This window comes from Athene noctua, chromosome 1 (genome assembly GCF_965140245.1).
Source record: "Athene noctua chromosome 1, bAthNoc1.hap1.1, whole genome shotgun sequence".
Lineage (NCBI taxonomy): Eukaryota > Metazoa > Chordata > Aves > Strigiformes > Strigidae > Athene > Athene noctua.
The window spans coordinates 15208128-15227467 of NC_134037.1; the positions used below are offsets into that span (position 1 = coordinate 15208128).

At 35.5% G+C, this 19340-nt stretch overlaps 1 protein-coding gene across 3 annotated transcripts in view; it reads left to right on the forward strand.

Moving 5' to 3' along the window:
- The window catches only part of NBAS (NBAS subunit of NRZ tethering complex), a 192291-nt gene that overhangs the window by 38552 nt on the left and 134399 nt on the right, over positions 1 to 19340 (forward strand). For all 3 annotated transcript variants that reach the window (XM_074895621.1, XM_074895620.1, XM_074895622.1), the window contains exons 22-29: positions 10993 to 11076; positions 11709 to 11862; positions 13288 to 13473; positions 14274 to 14447; positions 15280 to 15413; positions 16135 to 16197; positions 16722 to 16844; positions 18321 to 18423. In XM_074895621.1, the coding sequence (XP_074751722.1) occupies positions 10993 to 11076; positions 11709 to 11862; positions 13288 to 13473; positions 14274 to 14447; positions 15280 to 15413; positions 16135 to 16197; positions 16722 to 16844; positions 18321 to 18423 (1021 nt within the window). The remainder of the gene's footprint in view (positions 1 to 10992; positions 11077 to 11708; positions 11863 to 13287; positions 13474 to 14273; positions 14448 to 15279; positions 15414 to 16134; positions 16198 to 16721; positions 16845 to 18320; positions 18424 to 19340) is intronic.

Genomic DNA, 19340 nt, shown 5'->3' on the forward strand with positions numbered 1-19340 from the left:
TTACTGGCACATGTTATTTACATTAGGGTAGCATTTAGAGGCCATTGTCACAAAAATTTTAAGTTCTTATCCATCAAGTAAAAGTTGGCATAACAAATGGGGAGAAAAAGGTAGAAGAATGTCTTTTTTATCTGTCTTCTGGGCCAGTTTGTTAGGAAATATATACGTATTTTTTTTCCTGTATCTGCTTGTAAAAAGTCTCAAGTGGTAGATATCCTTTTGTTTCTCAGTTTTGGCACGTCTTTTGTAGCTTAGCATTTTTAGGTGTCGCTCTCAGAACTCTTCTGGAGGAGGTCTGTAATGTCTGAGCAGAGGATTTAAGTATTCATGAGACTCTTGAAAAGACTGTGAGTTATATAAGCTCAACAGCTCCCAGGGTTGAGAAGGAATCTGAAACAGTAAGACTCATCGGTGGCTCTGCATGCCCGTCGGCTTCAAATTGGTATTGTGATAGACTGACATTACTCAATAATGTGTTTTTGCAGAATTGCGATCATGAAGTTTTTCTACTTTTCGTATTATTTCTCAGCTTCTTTCAAAATGGTGGCTTCTGAAATTCTGCTATATCTTAGTCATTAGGATTGATGCTCCTTCTCAAAGATCCATCAGATACATCAGATCTTGTCTGTTAAGACAACTACAGTGAAGGTGGTAGAAGTTGAGGTATTCAAAGGAAATGATACTTCTTTCTCATCTGTATTTTAATAGCTACAGCTAGCATTCTTAGTCAGTAGTTAAGACTGCTGCCCTCAGGTTTTTAAAGGTGATCTCAGAGGAAATAATGCTTTACCACTATTATAAATACATAACCAGAGTCTTTTTCCTTTTCTTTTAATTTTCTTATCCTTTTTACTACATTTAACTGCTGTATTGCAACATTACTGCTCACATTTTAAACTCACAGAAGTTGCGAAATTTAAATATATGGTTCCCTCAACAGCCATAAGTCTGCTGTATTGTACATGGCACTAGTAGTAAAAATCTTCCCTCTAAGACAGCAACTTTTTATATGTCTCTGCTTTTTTACTCCTTAACTTTCTCAAATACTGGTTTTCAGTCATGGCTTAAAGTGAATTTTTGCTGGAGAATTGTGGATGAACTCCATTTGCCTGAGGAACTGTGGAAATACCTTCTAAAAACTTGGTGAAGCTTTTAAAACCTGAAAATTTCCACATAGCTGACTCTTATCTATGAACAGATAAATGCTACACTAGGGAAGTTCATAAGCAGTTAATTTTGCCTTTCCATAATGATGTCTTCTGAATTAGGTGTTTAGTTATTGCCTGTGGCACTGCAGTTTCGATAAAGCACTTAGAGCTTCATCTCTTCTCCTCTTAGTATCTGTATGTAAATAAGTTTGATGACTGAACTTCTTGCAGAACTGTCTAACATACGGTCCTCATTTTTGCATATTAGTTTTTCTTCTGCTCTTCTGAAGCTGAACTGCTTTTGGTTTTGGTGTAGTTCAGAAGTGTTCATGTTAAAAGAATCAATCCCACGGACAGTTCTTTTTGTTTAAATTCATTTGTATAGTGCCACAGCAAAATAAATAAAAAGGGCATAAATTTTATATGCACTTGTTTTCCTTTGCACTAAGGGAAGGAAGAAAAACAGTTTAGAGGTGAAGAGATCAATGTAGTTAATATTATTGCAAGGATGTGTTTGGAAAAAAACACTTAAAAAACCCCTCAGATCATACCTTCCACTGAAAGTACAAAAACTAACTTTTGAGGGAAAGATTAACTTGTCATGATGGCACTTGTGCTCCTTTCTGGATTGACTTTTGGTAGGAGCAGGGAAGGTTCATGTCGTCCATGTAAAAGTTGAAGTAGTGATTTGGAGGAAGAGAAGGTCTTCTGCAAACTGGCCTGTGTGGGGATCTGTGAAAGCAGCAGGAGCAGCTCACTGCAGCTGGTATGCTGCTGCAGAAAGTAAGCTGACAAAAGTACTGTAGGTATTAATCATGAGGAGAATAAGAACTTTTAAGCTGTGAGGGAGCTGTGGAGAACATGAGCTGTCACCAAGGAAGTAGGGAGGTCTCTCACATGAGCTGCTATGCTGGAGATGAACTGTCATTCAGAGGGGCCCAGACAGGCTGGAGGAATGGGGCAGCAAGAGTCTCGGGGAGTTCAGGAAGGACAAATGCAAAGCCCTGTTCCTGCATCTGAAGAAACTTTTGCAACAAAGGCTGGAGACTGACAGACCGGGAAGCTGCTCAGCTGAAAAGGACTTGGAGGTGTTGGTGGGCACGAGCAGGACATGATTCAACAGACAAGGCCAGCAGCATGTTGTCCTGCATGAACAGAAGCACAGCCAGGAGTCTGAGCAATCGGACTACTGCACTCGTTCAACCGCATCTAGAATCCTGGCCCTGAGTACAGGGAGGACATCCCTGGCCAGTAGCATCCTTTGCATACCTTTGCACAGCATGTGAACTGAATGATTGATGCCTGTGCTGTTTATCCACAGGATATTAACAGGTTTTTCTTTACATTTCTGGTTTATTCATGCATGACTTGTCCTGTCTTCATCTACCATGTGTGTCTTCCGCCTGCATAGTCCTGAACTATACCTTGGCTTGCCTTCCCCAGTCTTCTCTTGAAAGTGTATTGCTGCTGTTGTTCCTACTTGTTTGTCGCCTTTTTACAGGGTTTAGAACAAAACTTCTTCCATGAACGTTCATTGCATTTCATAAATATACAGTTCTGAAAGGGTATTTTCACTATGTGGTGGCACACAGCTTTGATCTTTCTTGGAGTTCAGCTGTGTCTTTAAAATAGCCCATATTGATTTTGTGAAAGCTATTGTCTCACAATTTCATTTGTATACATCAAGAAAAAAAACATAGTGTGTTTCTAAACTGCAGTTGTGTACTGTTGGTTGACTTTTTTGATGTTTAGATTATTCAGTCTTGGTTGCTTTAGGAGAAAAAAAAATTCTGCTCTCCCCAAGTTATGTTAAAGGCTAACCACATGGTTAAAACATAGCTTGATTTGTTTATATGAAATCAGATACAACTTTTCTCTTCTGGTACCAGAGTTGCTTCAAAAGACCTGTCATCGCGGTGTGCAGAGCAGGAGTTCTGAAGAGTAGTTAACTGTGGCAGCCAAAAAGCAGCTTGGGATACCTTTTCAACTAGTTTATGCAGATCAGCTTTCCCAAAACGTGGTGTTTTTGGCACTCTATTTTAGGCACCAGTTGTAATTCAGTCTTGAATTTGTCATGTCCTATGGGTATTCCTGAAAATGAAGAGCTTCTCTCTCTGCCTACCACTTCTTTATCACATAGTATATTGCATAATTGGAAAACTAAAATTATATGTAATGCTACATAGTTGCATTTACTAATTCATTACTACGCTACTATGATGGTAGAAAAGAATATTTCCATGTAATATGAAAAATGCAATACACATCGTAGCTGTTCAACGCTACCTACCTGGGATGCATTTCTTATTTCATCCTCGGTTATAGAATACTTGTGACATAATAAAACTGCTTCAGAGCCATAAGGATTGCAGAGCAGCAGAAACTGGCATTGATTTTTTTCCCATTGCTGTCTGAGAAGATACAGACTTTGGACAAATGAGTTTCTGGATTATATTAAAAAAGAGTATTTTCTAAAACTTCCCTTGCAGTTCCTGCATATATAGAGCTATATGTATTATATATAGCCTATTTTTAATGCCTCCATATCTGTATGTAGTGATATTATGGAAGTGCTAATTTGAATGTAAGTCAAAAATAATTTACAGTGTACCTACAGTAAAATATGGAAGTCATAAATTCTGGTGAGTGTACTACCGTCTGCAGGGGAAAATGATATTTGAAGGTTCAGGATTTTATGTTCGTCTTATCACAAAACATAAACTTGAGATAATTTAAAAAATAAATTAATAAAATTGGAGTCAAGCATATTGCTCAGTATTTTGAGTGGATAACAAAACCATTTGATGGAAACAGTACCTTATTTTTATAGTTCAGTATCTTTCACATATAGCTTTCTCACCTCTAACAGATCAATACTTGGCATCTTTCCTTCTGAACTGTGTTCAGCACTGTTCCAGTATGTAACACATAAGCTTTCAAATTCAGAATCAGTGTGCATAACATTATTTTTTCAGACAATAAGAGGTGATTTTAAAAAAGGGAATGTTTAATCTACTCCCAAAATATTTTGAGAAAAAAACTCAAGCCTACTCTTAAAAATGTGTATATCTTTCAGCAAAAAGATACTCTTTCATAAATGTGTTGGGGTAAACTGCCTTTTGCCTTGGAGTCTGGATTTGATGTGCACAATTTTACAAGGGAAAAGATTTTAAAAAATATTTCTAATCCTCGACTAGATGAGTCTTGGAGTCAGGCGTGCTGTATGAAATACCTGAAGGAAAAAAAAAAGGCACAGTTGCCATTGGTAATAGAAAGAATTTGACTTTGACCTTAAAACTGAATTAGACCTTCCTCTTTTGAAAGCCTGTCATTTGAGAGAAAAATAATCTGCAGGTCTGAATAAATTCAGTTGGTAGGATACAGAAACTACAATAGCATGGGCCTCTTTTTGTCAAAGAAAAGAATGGGAAGAGTTGCCAAGCCAAAGTAAACAAAGGAGTGAAAAGAGCAATACAGGAAAAGTAATCTCTTTTTGAAGAAATAGAGTTGAATACTGCTGTAATCTGTCAATTTACTGGGCTCCAATCATATTTATTCTATTGCTGAAAAGAAGAGAGCAAGATGAAGGGGAGGGGGGAACGGTGGCTCAGGAATAAAAAACCCCCACAACAAAACCCCATGCAAATATTTGTTTTAGAGTTATGGGATGGCATAGCCGATAGTTTCTTTTAATTAGAGAGGGCTACCACCTGCCTAAGTGAATACAGTGATCTGTCCCCATATCTGGAATTTCAGGTGAGTGCCCACTATATAGTAATGCAGATTTAACCTGCACATGTCTCTGACCTCTGTGGGTTTTCAGTTTCTAGAACAAAACTGCAAAGCTGTGTAGCATAAGCAGAGAGGTTAATGAATTCTGGATGCCATAGCACAGTGTATGTTGCACGTACAGGAAGCTACCTGTGCATGCAAAATTCACCACTTCTAGCCCGGTTTGACTTAATGTATTGTGTGCAGGGTGTATGCAGTGGTTCTGATGTGCCTCAGTTCAACTGGATTTGCTGCACCTGTGTTGTATACAAAATTATTGTAGAAAGATGGAAGCCCTACCTCTTAGCATAGTGTCCATCTCTGTATCTCTCTTTCACCTGCCTTTATGTTTTTGAGTTTGCACACTGCAGTGTTCTGATACCTGAAGCCTTTCTCAACTGACTTGCTTCCATTTTAGCAGCTTTTTCCGAAGTTTTGTTGCTCTGTTTTTTCATGAATCACTGGAATTAGTGATAATGGAAACTTGAAGAAAAAAATATCTGTGTAAAACATAGCTGTCAGTTAAGAAAAATCTTTGTGATAAATGTTGAGATAAATACAGAGTTTTAATAATTTCTTTGACTTTATAAAGGACTCGGGTACAGGGATCTTCTGTCCTTTGCTAGTGTCGAGACTGATTTATTCCAATCTTTGTATTTGAATTCAAATACAGAGAGTTTTTCTGAACTCTTCAGAATGAGGAGAGGCAGTCATGAAGGGGAGAAAAGGGAGTTAAGGGTTTTTTTTTTTAGCGTTGTTGAGAAGGTGAATGAAGTTAGCAGTCAGCTGTGAGTGATGTGGGTTTAGCTGTTTTTTTTGTGAATTTAGCAAGAAACATATTTGTTAAGACTGACTTTCCATAGCTGCTAATTTCTACTAGGTTGAGATATTTTGCAGAGGGGTTTTCTGTGGGTGTTGTTTTCTTTAAGCATTTCAAGATAGTTACTGAGTGCTTGATTCTTGGTGAGAGCTTTAAAAGTCTAAAATTCCTCTCTCAACTTATTCCTATGGTGAACCTGAATATTTTTTAAATGGCAAATCTAGCCAGAGCAGAAAATACTTTTAAAATAATTTTCTGTGGCTTATCCGTATATGTGACTTAAAGTATTTAACTCAAACTTTTTCTGCTGTCAGAAGGGAAAAAAGATGGAGTAGAAATTTTCCAGTCAAGGTTGCACTTGCCTGATGATTCTTTCCCATGAACTGAAAAGTCTTCTGTTGAGTATTTTGTGATGAGGTTTGTTAATAAGATTTTATGAAAAATTTTGGAAGTGTGGTTATAGTACTTCTTGAATTGATGTGTCTGGACAACAGTAGGTTTCATTTCTGTAAAATCTTATGCTGAAACATGAGATTGGTCTTGGCAGATATGGCCAGAAGGCAGATGGCCAACAGCAGTTGCCAATGGGAAAAAAATAGGTACAGGCAAGCACATTGCAACATTTACCTGAGATTTTTCAAATGTCTCTAAATATAGCTCAAATATTCCTGAACTAGGTATTTTCTACACATAGACTTTCATGACACTTTATTCCAATAATGTTTTTTTTATTTTTGAACCCAAATACATGGTGTTTTTTTCTTCTGTGTCATTCAGTGAGTAGTTAGCAGCTTAGCTACATATGCTGTAAAACAGTATCTGCTGTTGTTTATTTTCAGTGAGGCCCTGCTAGTCTCATCAGTGCTTACAGTGTTGTAGGAAGTAAAAACAGTGAAATGTCATTTCCGATTTAAGTGAAATGAAAAAATGAACAACTTGATACCAGTCTTAGTGTATTGATGGTTTTCTTTCTTATAGGATTCTTCAGTCTGTTCTGGCTTTTACAGAAGGGATGCTCACACACTTCTTACTTTTGGTCATTCACATTGCTTATCTCTATACTTTTTTCTTTTGTACCCTGTTGAGTGAGGGATGCAGAGTTGCATATAGCTTCCTTGCTTGATTGATTTTGGAGGTGAGGGGGAAGGGGAAAGCAAAGCAACTGTCAAACAAAGAGAGCAAAGCCTGGGAACTCAAATGTAGTAAGACCTTTCTCAGCAAGAATTTTTTTTTAAGTAATAAACTTTGAACTGTAGTTGAAACTATAAGCCGTAGCAGGGTGTTGGTGAAATTATTTTGAATGGAGTCTGTACTTAATGTATGACTGCTGTTAAGTGGAAGGGATTCTATTTTAAAATGTGTTTGTAAAAAATACTTGAAGCAGTTAGAATTTAAAGGCGAACGCAGGTGGGCTTTGTGTTACAGGAATAGGGAAGAAAATACCTACTTTTAGGTGAGGAGAGGGAAATACCTATTATTTCCTGAAATGAGGTGGGGGGAAGGCCTGGATAGATGATTGCATCAGTCTGCAAAAAGAAGGATTTTCTGTTAGCTTTTAATTTTAGGCTGGGTGGATAACTCTTGCTTGCATGAAAATTAAACTGTTTAGTCTCTAATAATTGTTTATCAGGGTCAGGAAAGTGACTCAGCTATGCTAAGAATAATTGGATGAAAGAAACATATAATTCATCCTGATACTCAGGTCTCTTAAGAAAATTTGCAATTTTTGCCAGCTTTAATGACAAATCTTTTGTGCTTCTGAATCTGTTAAGAAAATTTCTTAACTGGAGCTGTAATTTGAGCATGTAACTTTACCATGTCTATGGCAAGTATGCAGGATATGGCAGCTTGATTAAAAAGAATGTGTTCAGTGTGCTATTTGACAGTACAGGCTTGGATCATTAGAATTTTTTTTTCTCTTTTTTCTTTCTTCAAGCCTCATACTGAGGGATAGTAGCATTAGGAATGTGTTAGTGAGTTTTGGAATGTGTTGATTCCTTGTCATTCAGATACCATATTCATGCATGGATGACTTTAAATTTGTGTTCTAAGCTTCTGGTGTCTCTTATTTCCAGTGATTTTTCTCTTATAGTAATTTGTTAGCCAAAATAGGAAAAATTTTAAGTATAAATATTCATTAAATGTATGCATCTCTCTGCCCACTATTTTGCATGACTTATTTATCTCAATAACAGCAAAAACAACGAGTTAAAGAGCAGCCAAACCAAAGCATCTTTCTCAAAAGTTTCTCCTGGAGAAGACTTACTCAGATGGGACGCTCTTACTTGAGCATGAACATGAACAGTCTTCAAGTGACTACTTGAAACAGGAATTTTCTTTCAGAGTAAATACAGTAAATGGTATCTGCTGCAATTTCCTAATGGATCTTGATATATTTATTTACTTGGTATGTGTCCCTCCTATTTCTCCCCCATCAGATAGGTGTTTCAGAGACTCGTGCAAAAGCCGAAGTTTGGAAGAGAGCACTAAGGGCACACAATTATCTATTAAAGGGAACACAATTTGTGTTCTCTTTAATAGAATCATAGAAGCATTTGGGTTGGAAAAGACCTTTTAAGATCATAGAGTCCAACTGTAAACCTAACACTGCCAAGACCACCATGTCTCTAAGTTTCAACTCCACATGTCTTTTAAATACCTCCAGGGATGGTGACTCAACCTATATGTTGTCTTAATAAGAGGTTAGTGAGAGAGAGACTGACACGGAGGGACTGACTTTGTTTTACAGGTTACCCAATGCTCTTCATGCTATTCTTAATTGAGTTATGGAAAGGAGACTAATGGAGGGGCAAGATGTGGTGTGAGTGCTCCTCTTAGCTTGACTTTGTGATTCGTCAACTTCTGAAACTCCCCAAGCTGGCTCCTTTGAGGCTCCTTTAAGAGCTTCCACTGGCAACTGGTCCTTGCCAGTGACTGAATCTCTTTTTTACCCCTGATGTTTATGAATAAAAGATAGTTAAAATTATTTCATTTGATGTAGTCAAGTCTTAGAGGCCCATACTATATCTGAGGGTTTTTTAATACAATAAAATAACAAAATCTGAGCATTACAATTCTTGGAGGCAGAACACTGTTTAAAGTATTTGTATGAGTAGGTAATGTTGGGGGGAAAAAGACACCTGTAGGGTGAAATTGCAGTTGTTACCTGCAAGTACCTCTTAGTATTATTCTTTCGTAGTAGTTGTGCTACAGTTTTGCAGAGAGGATTTGAAACAGCTTCTAAAATGAAACCCTTGTCTGTTCTCTGCCATATAAAAGCTCTTATTTTCTCTTACCTACCCCAGTAAGAAGGTGTGTTAATATAAAAAAAAAAAACAAACAAAAAAAAAAACCCCAAACGAACCTCCCAAGCAAAACCCACACAAAACCAGCCAACCAATCTGCTGTCAAATGTCTTCTTAAGCCTACTGGGAAGGGAATGGCAAAATTTTACTATGAAAAGAAATTGTCTTGGGCAATACAATTTTGTCCAGTTGTCTTTTATGTTTAATAGAACATAGAAAAGGAGAGCATTATTGATTGTAACATAAAGATCTACTCGTAATGTCTTGATTTTATGTTTTGGAAGGGAGTGTTAGTCGCACTTCGGCTTTTCTATTATTTGACATTTCAATTGATAAAAAGAAAATTTTCACTATAAACTGGGCATTTTATAATAATAACACTCATGTATGGTATTTCCAGTATGAGTGTATTAATTTATGTACCCAGTTTTAAACATTAATATTTAAAACTAATTTTCTAAATTGTTACCTAAGCAGTCCCACCCCTCCAAGCCCCAAAATATGTGGGATGATGATGAATCTTTCCAAAAATAGAAAGTAACTTTATTCTTGGTGGTTATACCATAAATTTTAATCTGAAGTTTTCTTTATTAATTACTTTCAGTTACTACATGAAAAAATTGTGGAGCATTTTGTCCAGCTGAACTGGTATTGAACACAGATGTTACTCTAGCTGAGACACAGGAATCAGCAGTTTTCCATCTTTTCCTTTCTTTTGACTTTTGTAGTCTACAGATCCATCTCTGCCAATTTATTGCTGGATTTCTACTTCATGTTTCATTTGGAGGGTTGGAATTACTGTGATAAAACACAAGGTGTTATTAGTGCACAGAAAAAGGAAAGAAGGGGTGGCTGACCTCCTGTGTGAAATGTTTATGTGTGCAGGGCAGGATAGTTAGTGTGGACATGCCTTGCTTTGTTAATTGTGTTTAATAGCTGCTGCTAAATGAGATGGAGTTACTGATTTTTAGTTTGTTGTTTTGACTCGTATAATATTGTGAAATTGATTTGTTGGAATTGTGTTTCTTTTTAAGCTACTGAGTTACAGTGCTGTTCTTCAAGGGATAAGATTGTGTTAGTTGTCAGTTTATAAATGTCGATTGTCCATGTAGCATTGCTATTGCTGTTTATTATCAAGGTCAGGAGAAAAGGAATGAGATTCAAATAGCTTATTGTTCCAGTATGCTGAAACTTTAATATCTTTACTTTGTATAAGGTTTGTTTCTTAATTCTACAAATGCCAGAACCTGCATGACTCTACTCTTTCCTCTTAGTTTGTTCTGAATAGCTTGACAGCATTTTCTGCTTCTTAAACAACTAGCCTACAATAGCAAGCCATAACTAATTATTCAAGTAATATTTCATGGTGTTCTTAATCTGTATCTTAACCAGTTTTTTTTCTTCAACCTCAATATTTAGAGAACGTTTCACTGTGAGAGTTTGTAGTCAGAAAACCGCATAAAACTTGAGAAGATTAATATAGTAGGGTGTATCTTGTTTCATTTCAGTACAAGGATTTGAATGAAATACAAATTTCAAGAATTATATTTTATTTTGTGAAGATAATAAGTTTTTACACATTTCGGTCTTCTGTCGCATCATATGAAGTCAGAATGCTGTGAAGCTGTAAAAATTCTTAAAACATGTAGTGCGTTTTTTCCTTTTTTTTTAAAAAAAAGGTATGGTCACTGAGAAATTTTTTAGTGGATTTTTAATGATATAGGTAGAATATGTGTTTATACAGATAATATACAGGCAAAATCACACTTGTGAAGCTTCATTAAAAGGGGATTAACCGTAAAAGAATTGATTCTGTAATTGAATGATGTGCTTATGAATTCACTGAAATACTTTCATATGCTTTGTATTCCATTAGTTCAACGACATCACAATTTAAAAAAAAAACAAATTAAAAAAATTGTAAAGCTCTCCATTTCTGTTGTACCAGTTACAAGCAGGGGACATTGAAGATTCTTCCTTGGAATGAGCAGAAACATCGTGAAGAAGACTGGTGTGAAAAAGCAGAATGCAGGTAAGTATATAAAAAAGCAGAAAGGTTTTTATTTCTATATTTATGTATATTTCAGTTAAAGAATTCACTTATTTTTTAAAATGTAGGAAATGCCCAGACTCACTTCTTATTTTTGTACACACTAACTTGTGTTTTCAGCTTTCTTAGTATGACTGATATAGCAAACACTCTTTCATGTTACAGCATTATGTTCAGTGTGATTATGTGATGAGTAACTTTTGCAAATTCATGTGAGTGGGGGAGAGGTTGCTGTTAGAAATCCTCTTTTATTAATTTTTCTTTTTCTTTCCACCCTGTTACTTGTTGGCCATTACATTATTGTAGCAGCATTAATGGATCACAAAACTGTCCTTCACTGGGTGAAGAACAGATGGAAAGCAGAGGTTGGCATACTTGTGTTTTTAATAGAGAGGATTCTTTATTTCATGATCAATCTTACATTTGGAATCTCATACTAGTTACTTTGATGACAAAATTTAACACTTACTGTGATTTGACATTTGAGTCTCATCAAGTTATTTGTTTAATGGTAGGTTGATAGTATCATTTTTTTTCATAACAACCAGAAGTTTGAGGAAGAAGACTGAAAAACATGCAAGCAAATGTATACTTATATTTACTTTTTTTTAAAGGATGATTGTTGAACCAACTTTACAAGATGAAGGTGAATTTCTGTATGAAACACAGCCTGAGTTACTGAAGTACAGGACTACTGACCTTTCAGTAGATCTTGTTACTGATTGGTATTTGAACAGAGCACAGGAAATTGAAAAATATGCAATGCAGGTAAGAATAGCAGTGAGGAGATGATGATGATGATGGCTGATTTGGGCTGATCAGCCTTCAATAGAATACTATCTTAATGAGTATGAATGAGATGCTTTTCCCCCATAATATACACTGTGTCTCAATCTTCATTATGGCTCTTGAAATATTTGTTTTTCCTATTGCAGTGTACTTAATGCTTGCTCTAAAGTTTACTCAGTCAAATAATTGATCCATAGGAATGAATAGCAAGCCAGTAGATTCTCTTTCACTTGGCTTATATAGCAGACAGTAGCACTTCTGTAGTTCATGAGAAATGTTTTACCATTGCATTTTATGTTTGTAACTAAGGGAAGAAATGTTGTGCACCAGGGTATTGGGAAACATATTTCATTATCTGTCACATGATACTATGTCATAAATATATCAATATGTGACAGTCACATGTGTCACTGTTGTATGCCAGTATGTAGTACTGTCATGATTGCCTTCTGGCAGGTTTATTCTGTGTCTGTGGGGTTACTGTGCAGCTTATTTTTGCTTTATTTTCCTATATTTTAAAAATCTTTGAAGCTCTATATGGTAAAGATAAGCATTGTAAGTAAGAACAGAGCTAATGACTGATGTACTCCAGTATTTTATTGCTTCTCAAGCCAATTTAGCTGCATAAAAAGGAGGTTGACTGGAAGTACCACTGTGAGTTAGTTCTGATGAGTTCTTTTATTCAAGTTTTCAGTCCTCCAAGGCTCTGTAATCATAGTTTCCTGTGATCTTAACAGCCTATCAGTAGGTATAGAAATAAAAGCAACTTCGAAGCATCAATTAAATTACTAACATATAAATGAAATTGCATTCTACTCTTCCAGACTTGGGTCTGCCTCACTGAATATGTACAGCCAATATTGCTTTCTTTGAAACCAAATCAGATTTTTTCAATTAAAGGTATTTTCAGTCACCAGAGAAAAAGACTGTCATTATTGTCTGTGAAATAAAATGGAACAAATAAAAGTATTAATTCGTGGTCTGCTAGAAAAGTCACGTTACATGCAGAGGTATGGATAACTTCAGGCAGTTAACTGATGATCTTAGTTTAAATCAATCCTTCATATTCATGCAGTGCGATGAGGTGATATATCTCTGGTATCTGTGTATGATCTCCAGAAGGAATAGTAGCTTCCTTCTTCACGTTCATCAATAGGATGCATTTGGGTCAAAAGCCTTATGACATCATCATGCACTAAGATTAAGCATTTTATTTGTTTTTTATAAAACTGAGAAGAGCAATCCATTTAGGAATATATAGTCCACAGAAACTTCTAGGAACTTAAAATTGCCTGTCAAGCAAAAGGAACAGGGAAGACAAATAGACATGCAAACAGGATACAGATTGGGCTTGATTTTCTGGCAAACAGTTGAACAGCAGGGGTTTTTAAAATTATTTTTCAGGTGGACTGTGCTCTGTCCCTTGTCCGTCTTGGCATGGAGAGGAATATTCCTGGTCTGGAGGTGCTTTGTGACAATCTGATCACTCTCGAGACAGTAGTTTATGAGACTGATGGTGATCGAACCTTAACTTTGAAGGAACTTGTAGAGATGAAAGACATTGAAAAGCTGAGACTGTTAATGAAGAATGTAAGTATTTTGAGCAAAACAGTAAATATACCTCGAGTAATAAATTGTTAATAAATCCAGTCTTTTGAAAGCTGTGAACCTCTTTTTCATTGACCCTTTCTAAAGGATCTTCAGTGTAGCTGTTGATGATGCTGCAGATGCAACAACTTTGAGTGTTTTCCTTGGATGTCTTTTGGTGTCTTCAAATATTCACAAAAAAATCGTAGTGTTTGTCTCTGCAGCGTATTTGTGTTTTTCATTTTCTGTGTGTTCAGCCTGTGCATGGCGTTTCAGAACAGAAAAAGACCTCTTGAAAGTTTGAAAAAAATACTTAAGAGATTGAACAGGGCTCTGAATTTCAGTCAAAGAGTACAGAAGCACCAGGTGAGGGGACAGTACTCAAGATTTTCAAAATTTTGCTAGAATATGTGTAATCACTACTTTGTTTTTGTCTTGCTTTCTTACATACTGAAAGTAATACTACTCTGATGTGAATGCAAGATGGTCTTTCACTCATTCTGAAAATGCAGGAGGAAAACAGTTAGGCCTTCCTCATGTAATGGGCTTTACTCCTGTACTGCTTGGTTTCCCCAAACCATTGGGTAGCAAAAAGATGATGGATTGTTTTAGTGCTTCGTGATGTAGTGATCTGTGCAGCATGGTGAATGTCAGGCTTCAGCTGTTTGTGATAGGTGAAAATACTATTTCAGTTATAGCGATCAGAATATGTTCTGTTTGTTTTATTGTTTGCTTGTTTGTTTTGGACAAAGAAGCTGAACTTGTTCTTTTTTTTCCCCTCTCTAATTCATTGTGCTTTCCAGTCCTCTGATGAAAAATATGTGAAGAATGTTTATCAGTGGATGATCCCTTTTCTCCACCGCTGTGAAAATCAGTCTCCTGGTCTTGCAAATTCACTTTTTAAAGAATATTTAGTAACATTAGCGAAGGAAGACCTGACTCTACCTCTGAAGATATTTCAGAATTCAAAACCTGCTGTAAGTATAGAATCCTGATGATTCTACTGATTTCTTTGGAAATTCTTGTCCTGACGTGGTGAATTCATAAATAGAGTTAGTTCATCTTCTAAATCAGATCATCTGTCTCATCTTTCTATTCTTCTTGGATCCGGGATTGGTTATGCTTTGGAGGAAAAAAAAAAAAGTATTATAGCATAAATTGTGATGCAACTTAACTGTCCTTGATGAGGTTGTCAAACTAATGTAATTATGATCTTGACCTAATAGAACAAAAATTATAGTAAAGATTTTTCTTCAAAGTAATTTTCTGGTGATTGCGTTTAAAGTAAATTCTTGGCATATTTACTTTTTAAAAAACGGATATGAAAGGCTTACCTTCCATGTGAGTACTTTATGCTGCTTCTATAGTTTATATAATTATTCCAGAGCATGTAAGCACATTTTTGCATGCTATTGAACGTTCTAAGTGTACGGACAGAAATCAACCAGTGAAGGAAAAACACAGCTATTTTAGGTATATTTATACTGTTGTTACATATTAAATAAATCTGACAGATGTTTGCAGCGGTTACCTTCCTCTGGTCTTCACCCTTTCCCCTTCTCAAATTCAAAAAGGGTATAATGGTGTGCCACTGTTTGTTCAAGTGTCTGCGGGGTAGGAAACTAGCCAAGTTATGTTTCAGGTTGTAACTTCAACAGGTGCTTCACTAAGTTGTTAGCAAGAGACATTCTAATTACAACTAAAGACAATTTATTTACTTGGAGTACGCATCTTTTTATATTCAGAAGACAATTAACTGTTGAATTAGAAACAGAAAACTAGAAGTAATGTATTACCTTTTCTTATTAGTGTCAGCAAAAAATTGTTCCTGATCAAGACCAGCTTATGATTACAGCATTGGAATGTATTTATAGTTGTGAACGAGATGACCAGCTCGCTCTCTGTTATGATATTTTGGAATGCCTTCCACAAAGAGGATACGGGTAAACATCTTCAGCTAGTTATCTGTAAATATTTTAGATGTGTTAAATAGTTGAGAATTAATACTTGAAAAATGATTGTTAAATCACTGAAGGGTATATGATGTTACTGGAATATTCCGTTCCTTTCTGAGTTGCCATGGTCATATGTGTATATGTATGCTTGTCCTGTGTATGTACTCTACCAGAAAGTGCAACAAAACATAATTTAAAGTAGCAGCCTAGACCAAGGCTTGTGTATTGGTTCCTTAGACTTTTATAACCTGGTGAATTGAGACCAAGCATTGGTGCTATCTTACTGATCTTGTTGGTCTTGTTACAGTTAGCGGCGTCTTGCACTTAGCTTTATAAGCCGCAATATGGTCTTGTGAGAGAGGTCTCTCTATAGAGGGCCTATATGAAGGACAAGTAAGTTTTGAGAAACTGAAAGGATGAGGAGATATAAACTGTTCTCCCAATATTGTTGACATGTTGGAAGGAGAGAGCCTAAGAAAAGTCTAAGGAAGAAGGAGAACCTCTGTTCCTGGGAGACTGAGGGACCCTCTCAATTTTAGCTACCATTCTAGCAAGAAGCCAACAGCTTTAATCTTTTCAACTAAACATACATTTGATTTTCAGCAAGGAGTGTTTCAAACTACTAATCTTTATAGCTGTGTAATACGAATTACATGAAATTACAAGTAGCATGGATATGTATCTATTTAATTGTATAATATCTTTGCAGGCCTGAAACAGACAAAACTAACACTCTTCATGATGAAGTAGATGAACTGGAACAAATTCTTAGGTATTTAATTTTGCTAAAAGAAATACTGTATTCTTACAGAAGTCATTAGGTGTAGCCAAGAACTTTTTTATGACAAGAAAGCACCAAAAATATTTATCTTTTTTTTTTTTAGTGCTGTTAACAAGATAATCTGTATTTTTTTAAATTCAGAATTTAGAAATTTTTAATGGTTTTAACTACTTAAATATTATAAAGCTGCACAGATATTTTCCTTGGAATAAAAGTATAAAAGTGATTTTTTTGAGGGAGAAGGTTACCTGGGGAAATTGTTTTGATCTTCATACTGTAATTTTTTGATCAAAACCTAAAAGCTGTGAAGATATGTTGCCAAGTTATTGATGATATGTATTTATAATATTATTTTTTTCAGTAAATAATGTTACTCTGGGTAATCCATACTGTTTTAGACTTTATGAAGACTGTCTGCATTTCCAGTACATTGTCTGAGACAGTTTAAAGGCTGCTGTGGCAGAGGTAGTTATACAACTGTGCAGAAGTCAAAAATGTTGATTATTCATTTACAGTGTGTCAGAGCTGTTGGAGAAACATGGGCTCCAGAAACCTGTTTCCTTTGTGAAAGACACAAAGAACAACTTGGAGGAGGCTCAGAAGCTGATGATTAGGCTGGCAAGGCACACAGGTCGCAAGTGAGTATTCAAAGGGGAATGGGAGGTAAGAGGGAAAGGACCATAGGTACTTAGCATCTGAGAGTGTACCTGCCTGTTTTATTGCAGTGGGGAACCATAGTGTTCAAACTGAACACGGTATACATAAAACACATTCCTTAAACTGATGACTAACATGAGTAGTGTTTTGGTGGCATTCTCCATATTCAAACAACAGTCTTACTTCAAAACTGTTTCAGTATGTTTGTGTTCAAGTAAACAAGCCTAAAAGTCCTGCTGGCTGTAAAATACTGCAAGAAGATGAACAGTAAAAGTTAACATATTATAAATGAGGTCCTTTAAGACATTTAATTTTATTGAGAGTATAGAATTTGTAAAATAATGGGGGGGGTTTTTTGGTGTGTTTTCTTAGGAGCTCTTATGGGGTAACTAACTGATTTTTACGTATTGATTCTACCTCTTATTTCCAGTATTATTTTTTCAGTTATTCTGTTAAAGAACTACTTCATTTAACTCATCTTCCAACTGTACGTGAACTATTACACAGCTCTTGGCAAAAAAGATTGAACCCTGGGAAAAGCAACCATCACTGTGGGTTGGGGTTTTTTTACCTTTAAACATAGACAACAGTTTATCAGTGATGGTGGAGTAGTATTTAGCTTGGACATGCTGAAAGCTTTTTAAGACTTTTAAAAATCTTTCTTTAGAAAGATCAAGTCAATGCCTCTGTAGGAAAAATGTTGATTTTTCACTTTTTATAGAGACTTTTTACTTTGCTAAAATGAAAGCTAATGCCACATGAGAAAATCACTGTTAGCTGGACTATCTTGTAGAGCTTAAACAAGTCTTTTGTAATTTGAAAGGCTCAAGATAATGTTAGAAAAACTTCATACAAATTTTTACTAGTAAAAGTTTTGATAGAGCACATGACTTTGTATAGGAGGTTTTGCAGATAAACAATGATCCATGGATCAAGAGGGTCAAGAATCTGAATACCATTCCAGTTGAAGGAATAAAATAAACTTGCAGCTCTACTCTCCTGTGATTGCATGCAATTGATTAGTTCTTTTAGGTTACCTACAATGAACAGCACTTTAATCATCCTCAGTTGCTGTTACAAACTTGTTTTTTCCCAGCTGTTCTTGGATCAGTGGGATGATAGCAATTCAAACTTTCTAATGTGCTATTGCAAATTATCAAAACCTACCTGGGGGATCTTGCTAAAGCTTGCATAAATACCTGTGTTATCCTACAGAATAAACATTTTGGGTACTGCGTTGTTGTCATAAAATAATTTTATCTCACAGACACTGTTTTAATGTTAATTAATATTAAAAGCATTTTGTCTTTAAATCACTTTTGGTTAAAAGTCCAATTAAAGATTGAAATAGCTTTTGAGAGAATTCATATATTTGGTGATGGAACTATGCAGTTATTTGCTTTTATTTGTTTGTTGAGGAAGAGAATATTTAATTTTAATTTCGAAAATGTTTGTAGGCAACCATCAGTCAGTGAGACACACTGGAAGGAATTGCTAAGGGATATGTTAGACATGCAGCAGAAAGTATATACATGCTTACGTTCAGATACTTGCTACGAGGTGAGTTTTATGTCTTCTGATTTATGTCCCAAGTAAGCTACAAATTCTCACTTCATATTGTTGCTCAAAATTATAAATACATTTTCATGTGTTAGTTACTTTGTTGTTTACTGGCTCTTTTACAGTATTTTCATTCAAATGAAAAACTTCCTGTGTTAATGCATTTCATCAAAAGTCCCTCTAATAAGTATCCTGTGTATCTTTTACTAGATTTCAACTTCTTTTAAATTGGGTCAACTTCTTGAGACTTCTTAATTCTGTGTACAGATGTGTTTAGTGATGAACACTTAACATTTTGTTAAAAGATTGTTTATTTTCATTAGTTTTATCTTCAGCCAACCATTTCTTAAAATGAAGTTCTGGTTTGATAATATTATCTGAGATCATTATAGGATTATGGACATTTTACTGCTTGCAGTTGAAGTAAAATAATGTGAAATGAGGAATCTAATTTCACTAAAGGAAAAAACCCCAACACCCTGCACGTGCATAAACCCCAAACCAATGTCATTAATATTTGCAAAGGACAGCTATTAGACTCAATTTTCTGTGACATGTATTGTTTATCTACTTTTTCACTTTAATATACTGCAGTTTATTATTGAAACAGTGCTGTGTCCACTGTAATCAGTGTTGAAATAGTCGCATCTTTAAAAGTTTAGGAGTGTTTTATTACAGTTTGCAGATTTAATTGTTTATGGCTACCAATCTGTTTAGCTCTTGGGAGAAGTTTTGAAAGCAGATTAAAAAATTGAAGGGAAAAAGCAGTGCTATTCAGTCTATACATAAAAAAAGTAACTTTTTCTCTGTGGTTGTACAATTTGAAGTTACTCAGAGAGCTGAAGTATATTTAAAGTTCAAGGTTTTATGATAAGCTAAGGCTTAGTGTACTTGGAATTTCTTTAACTGCATGTAAA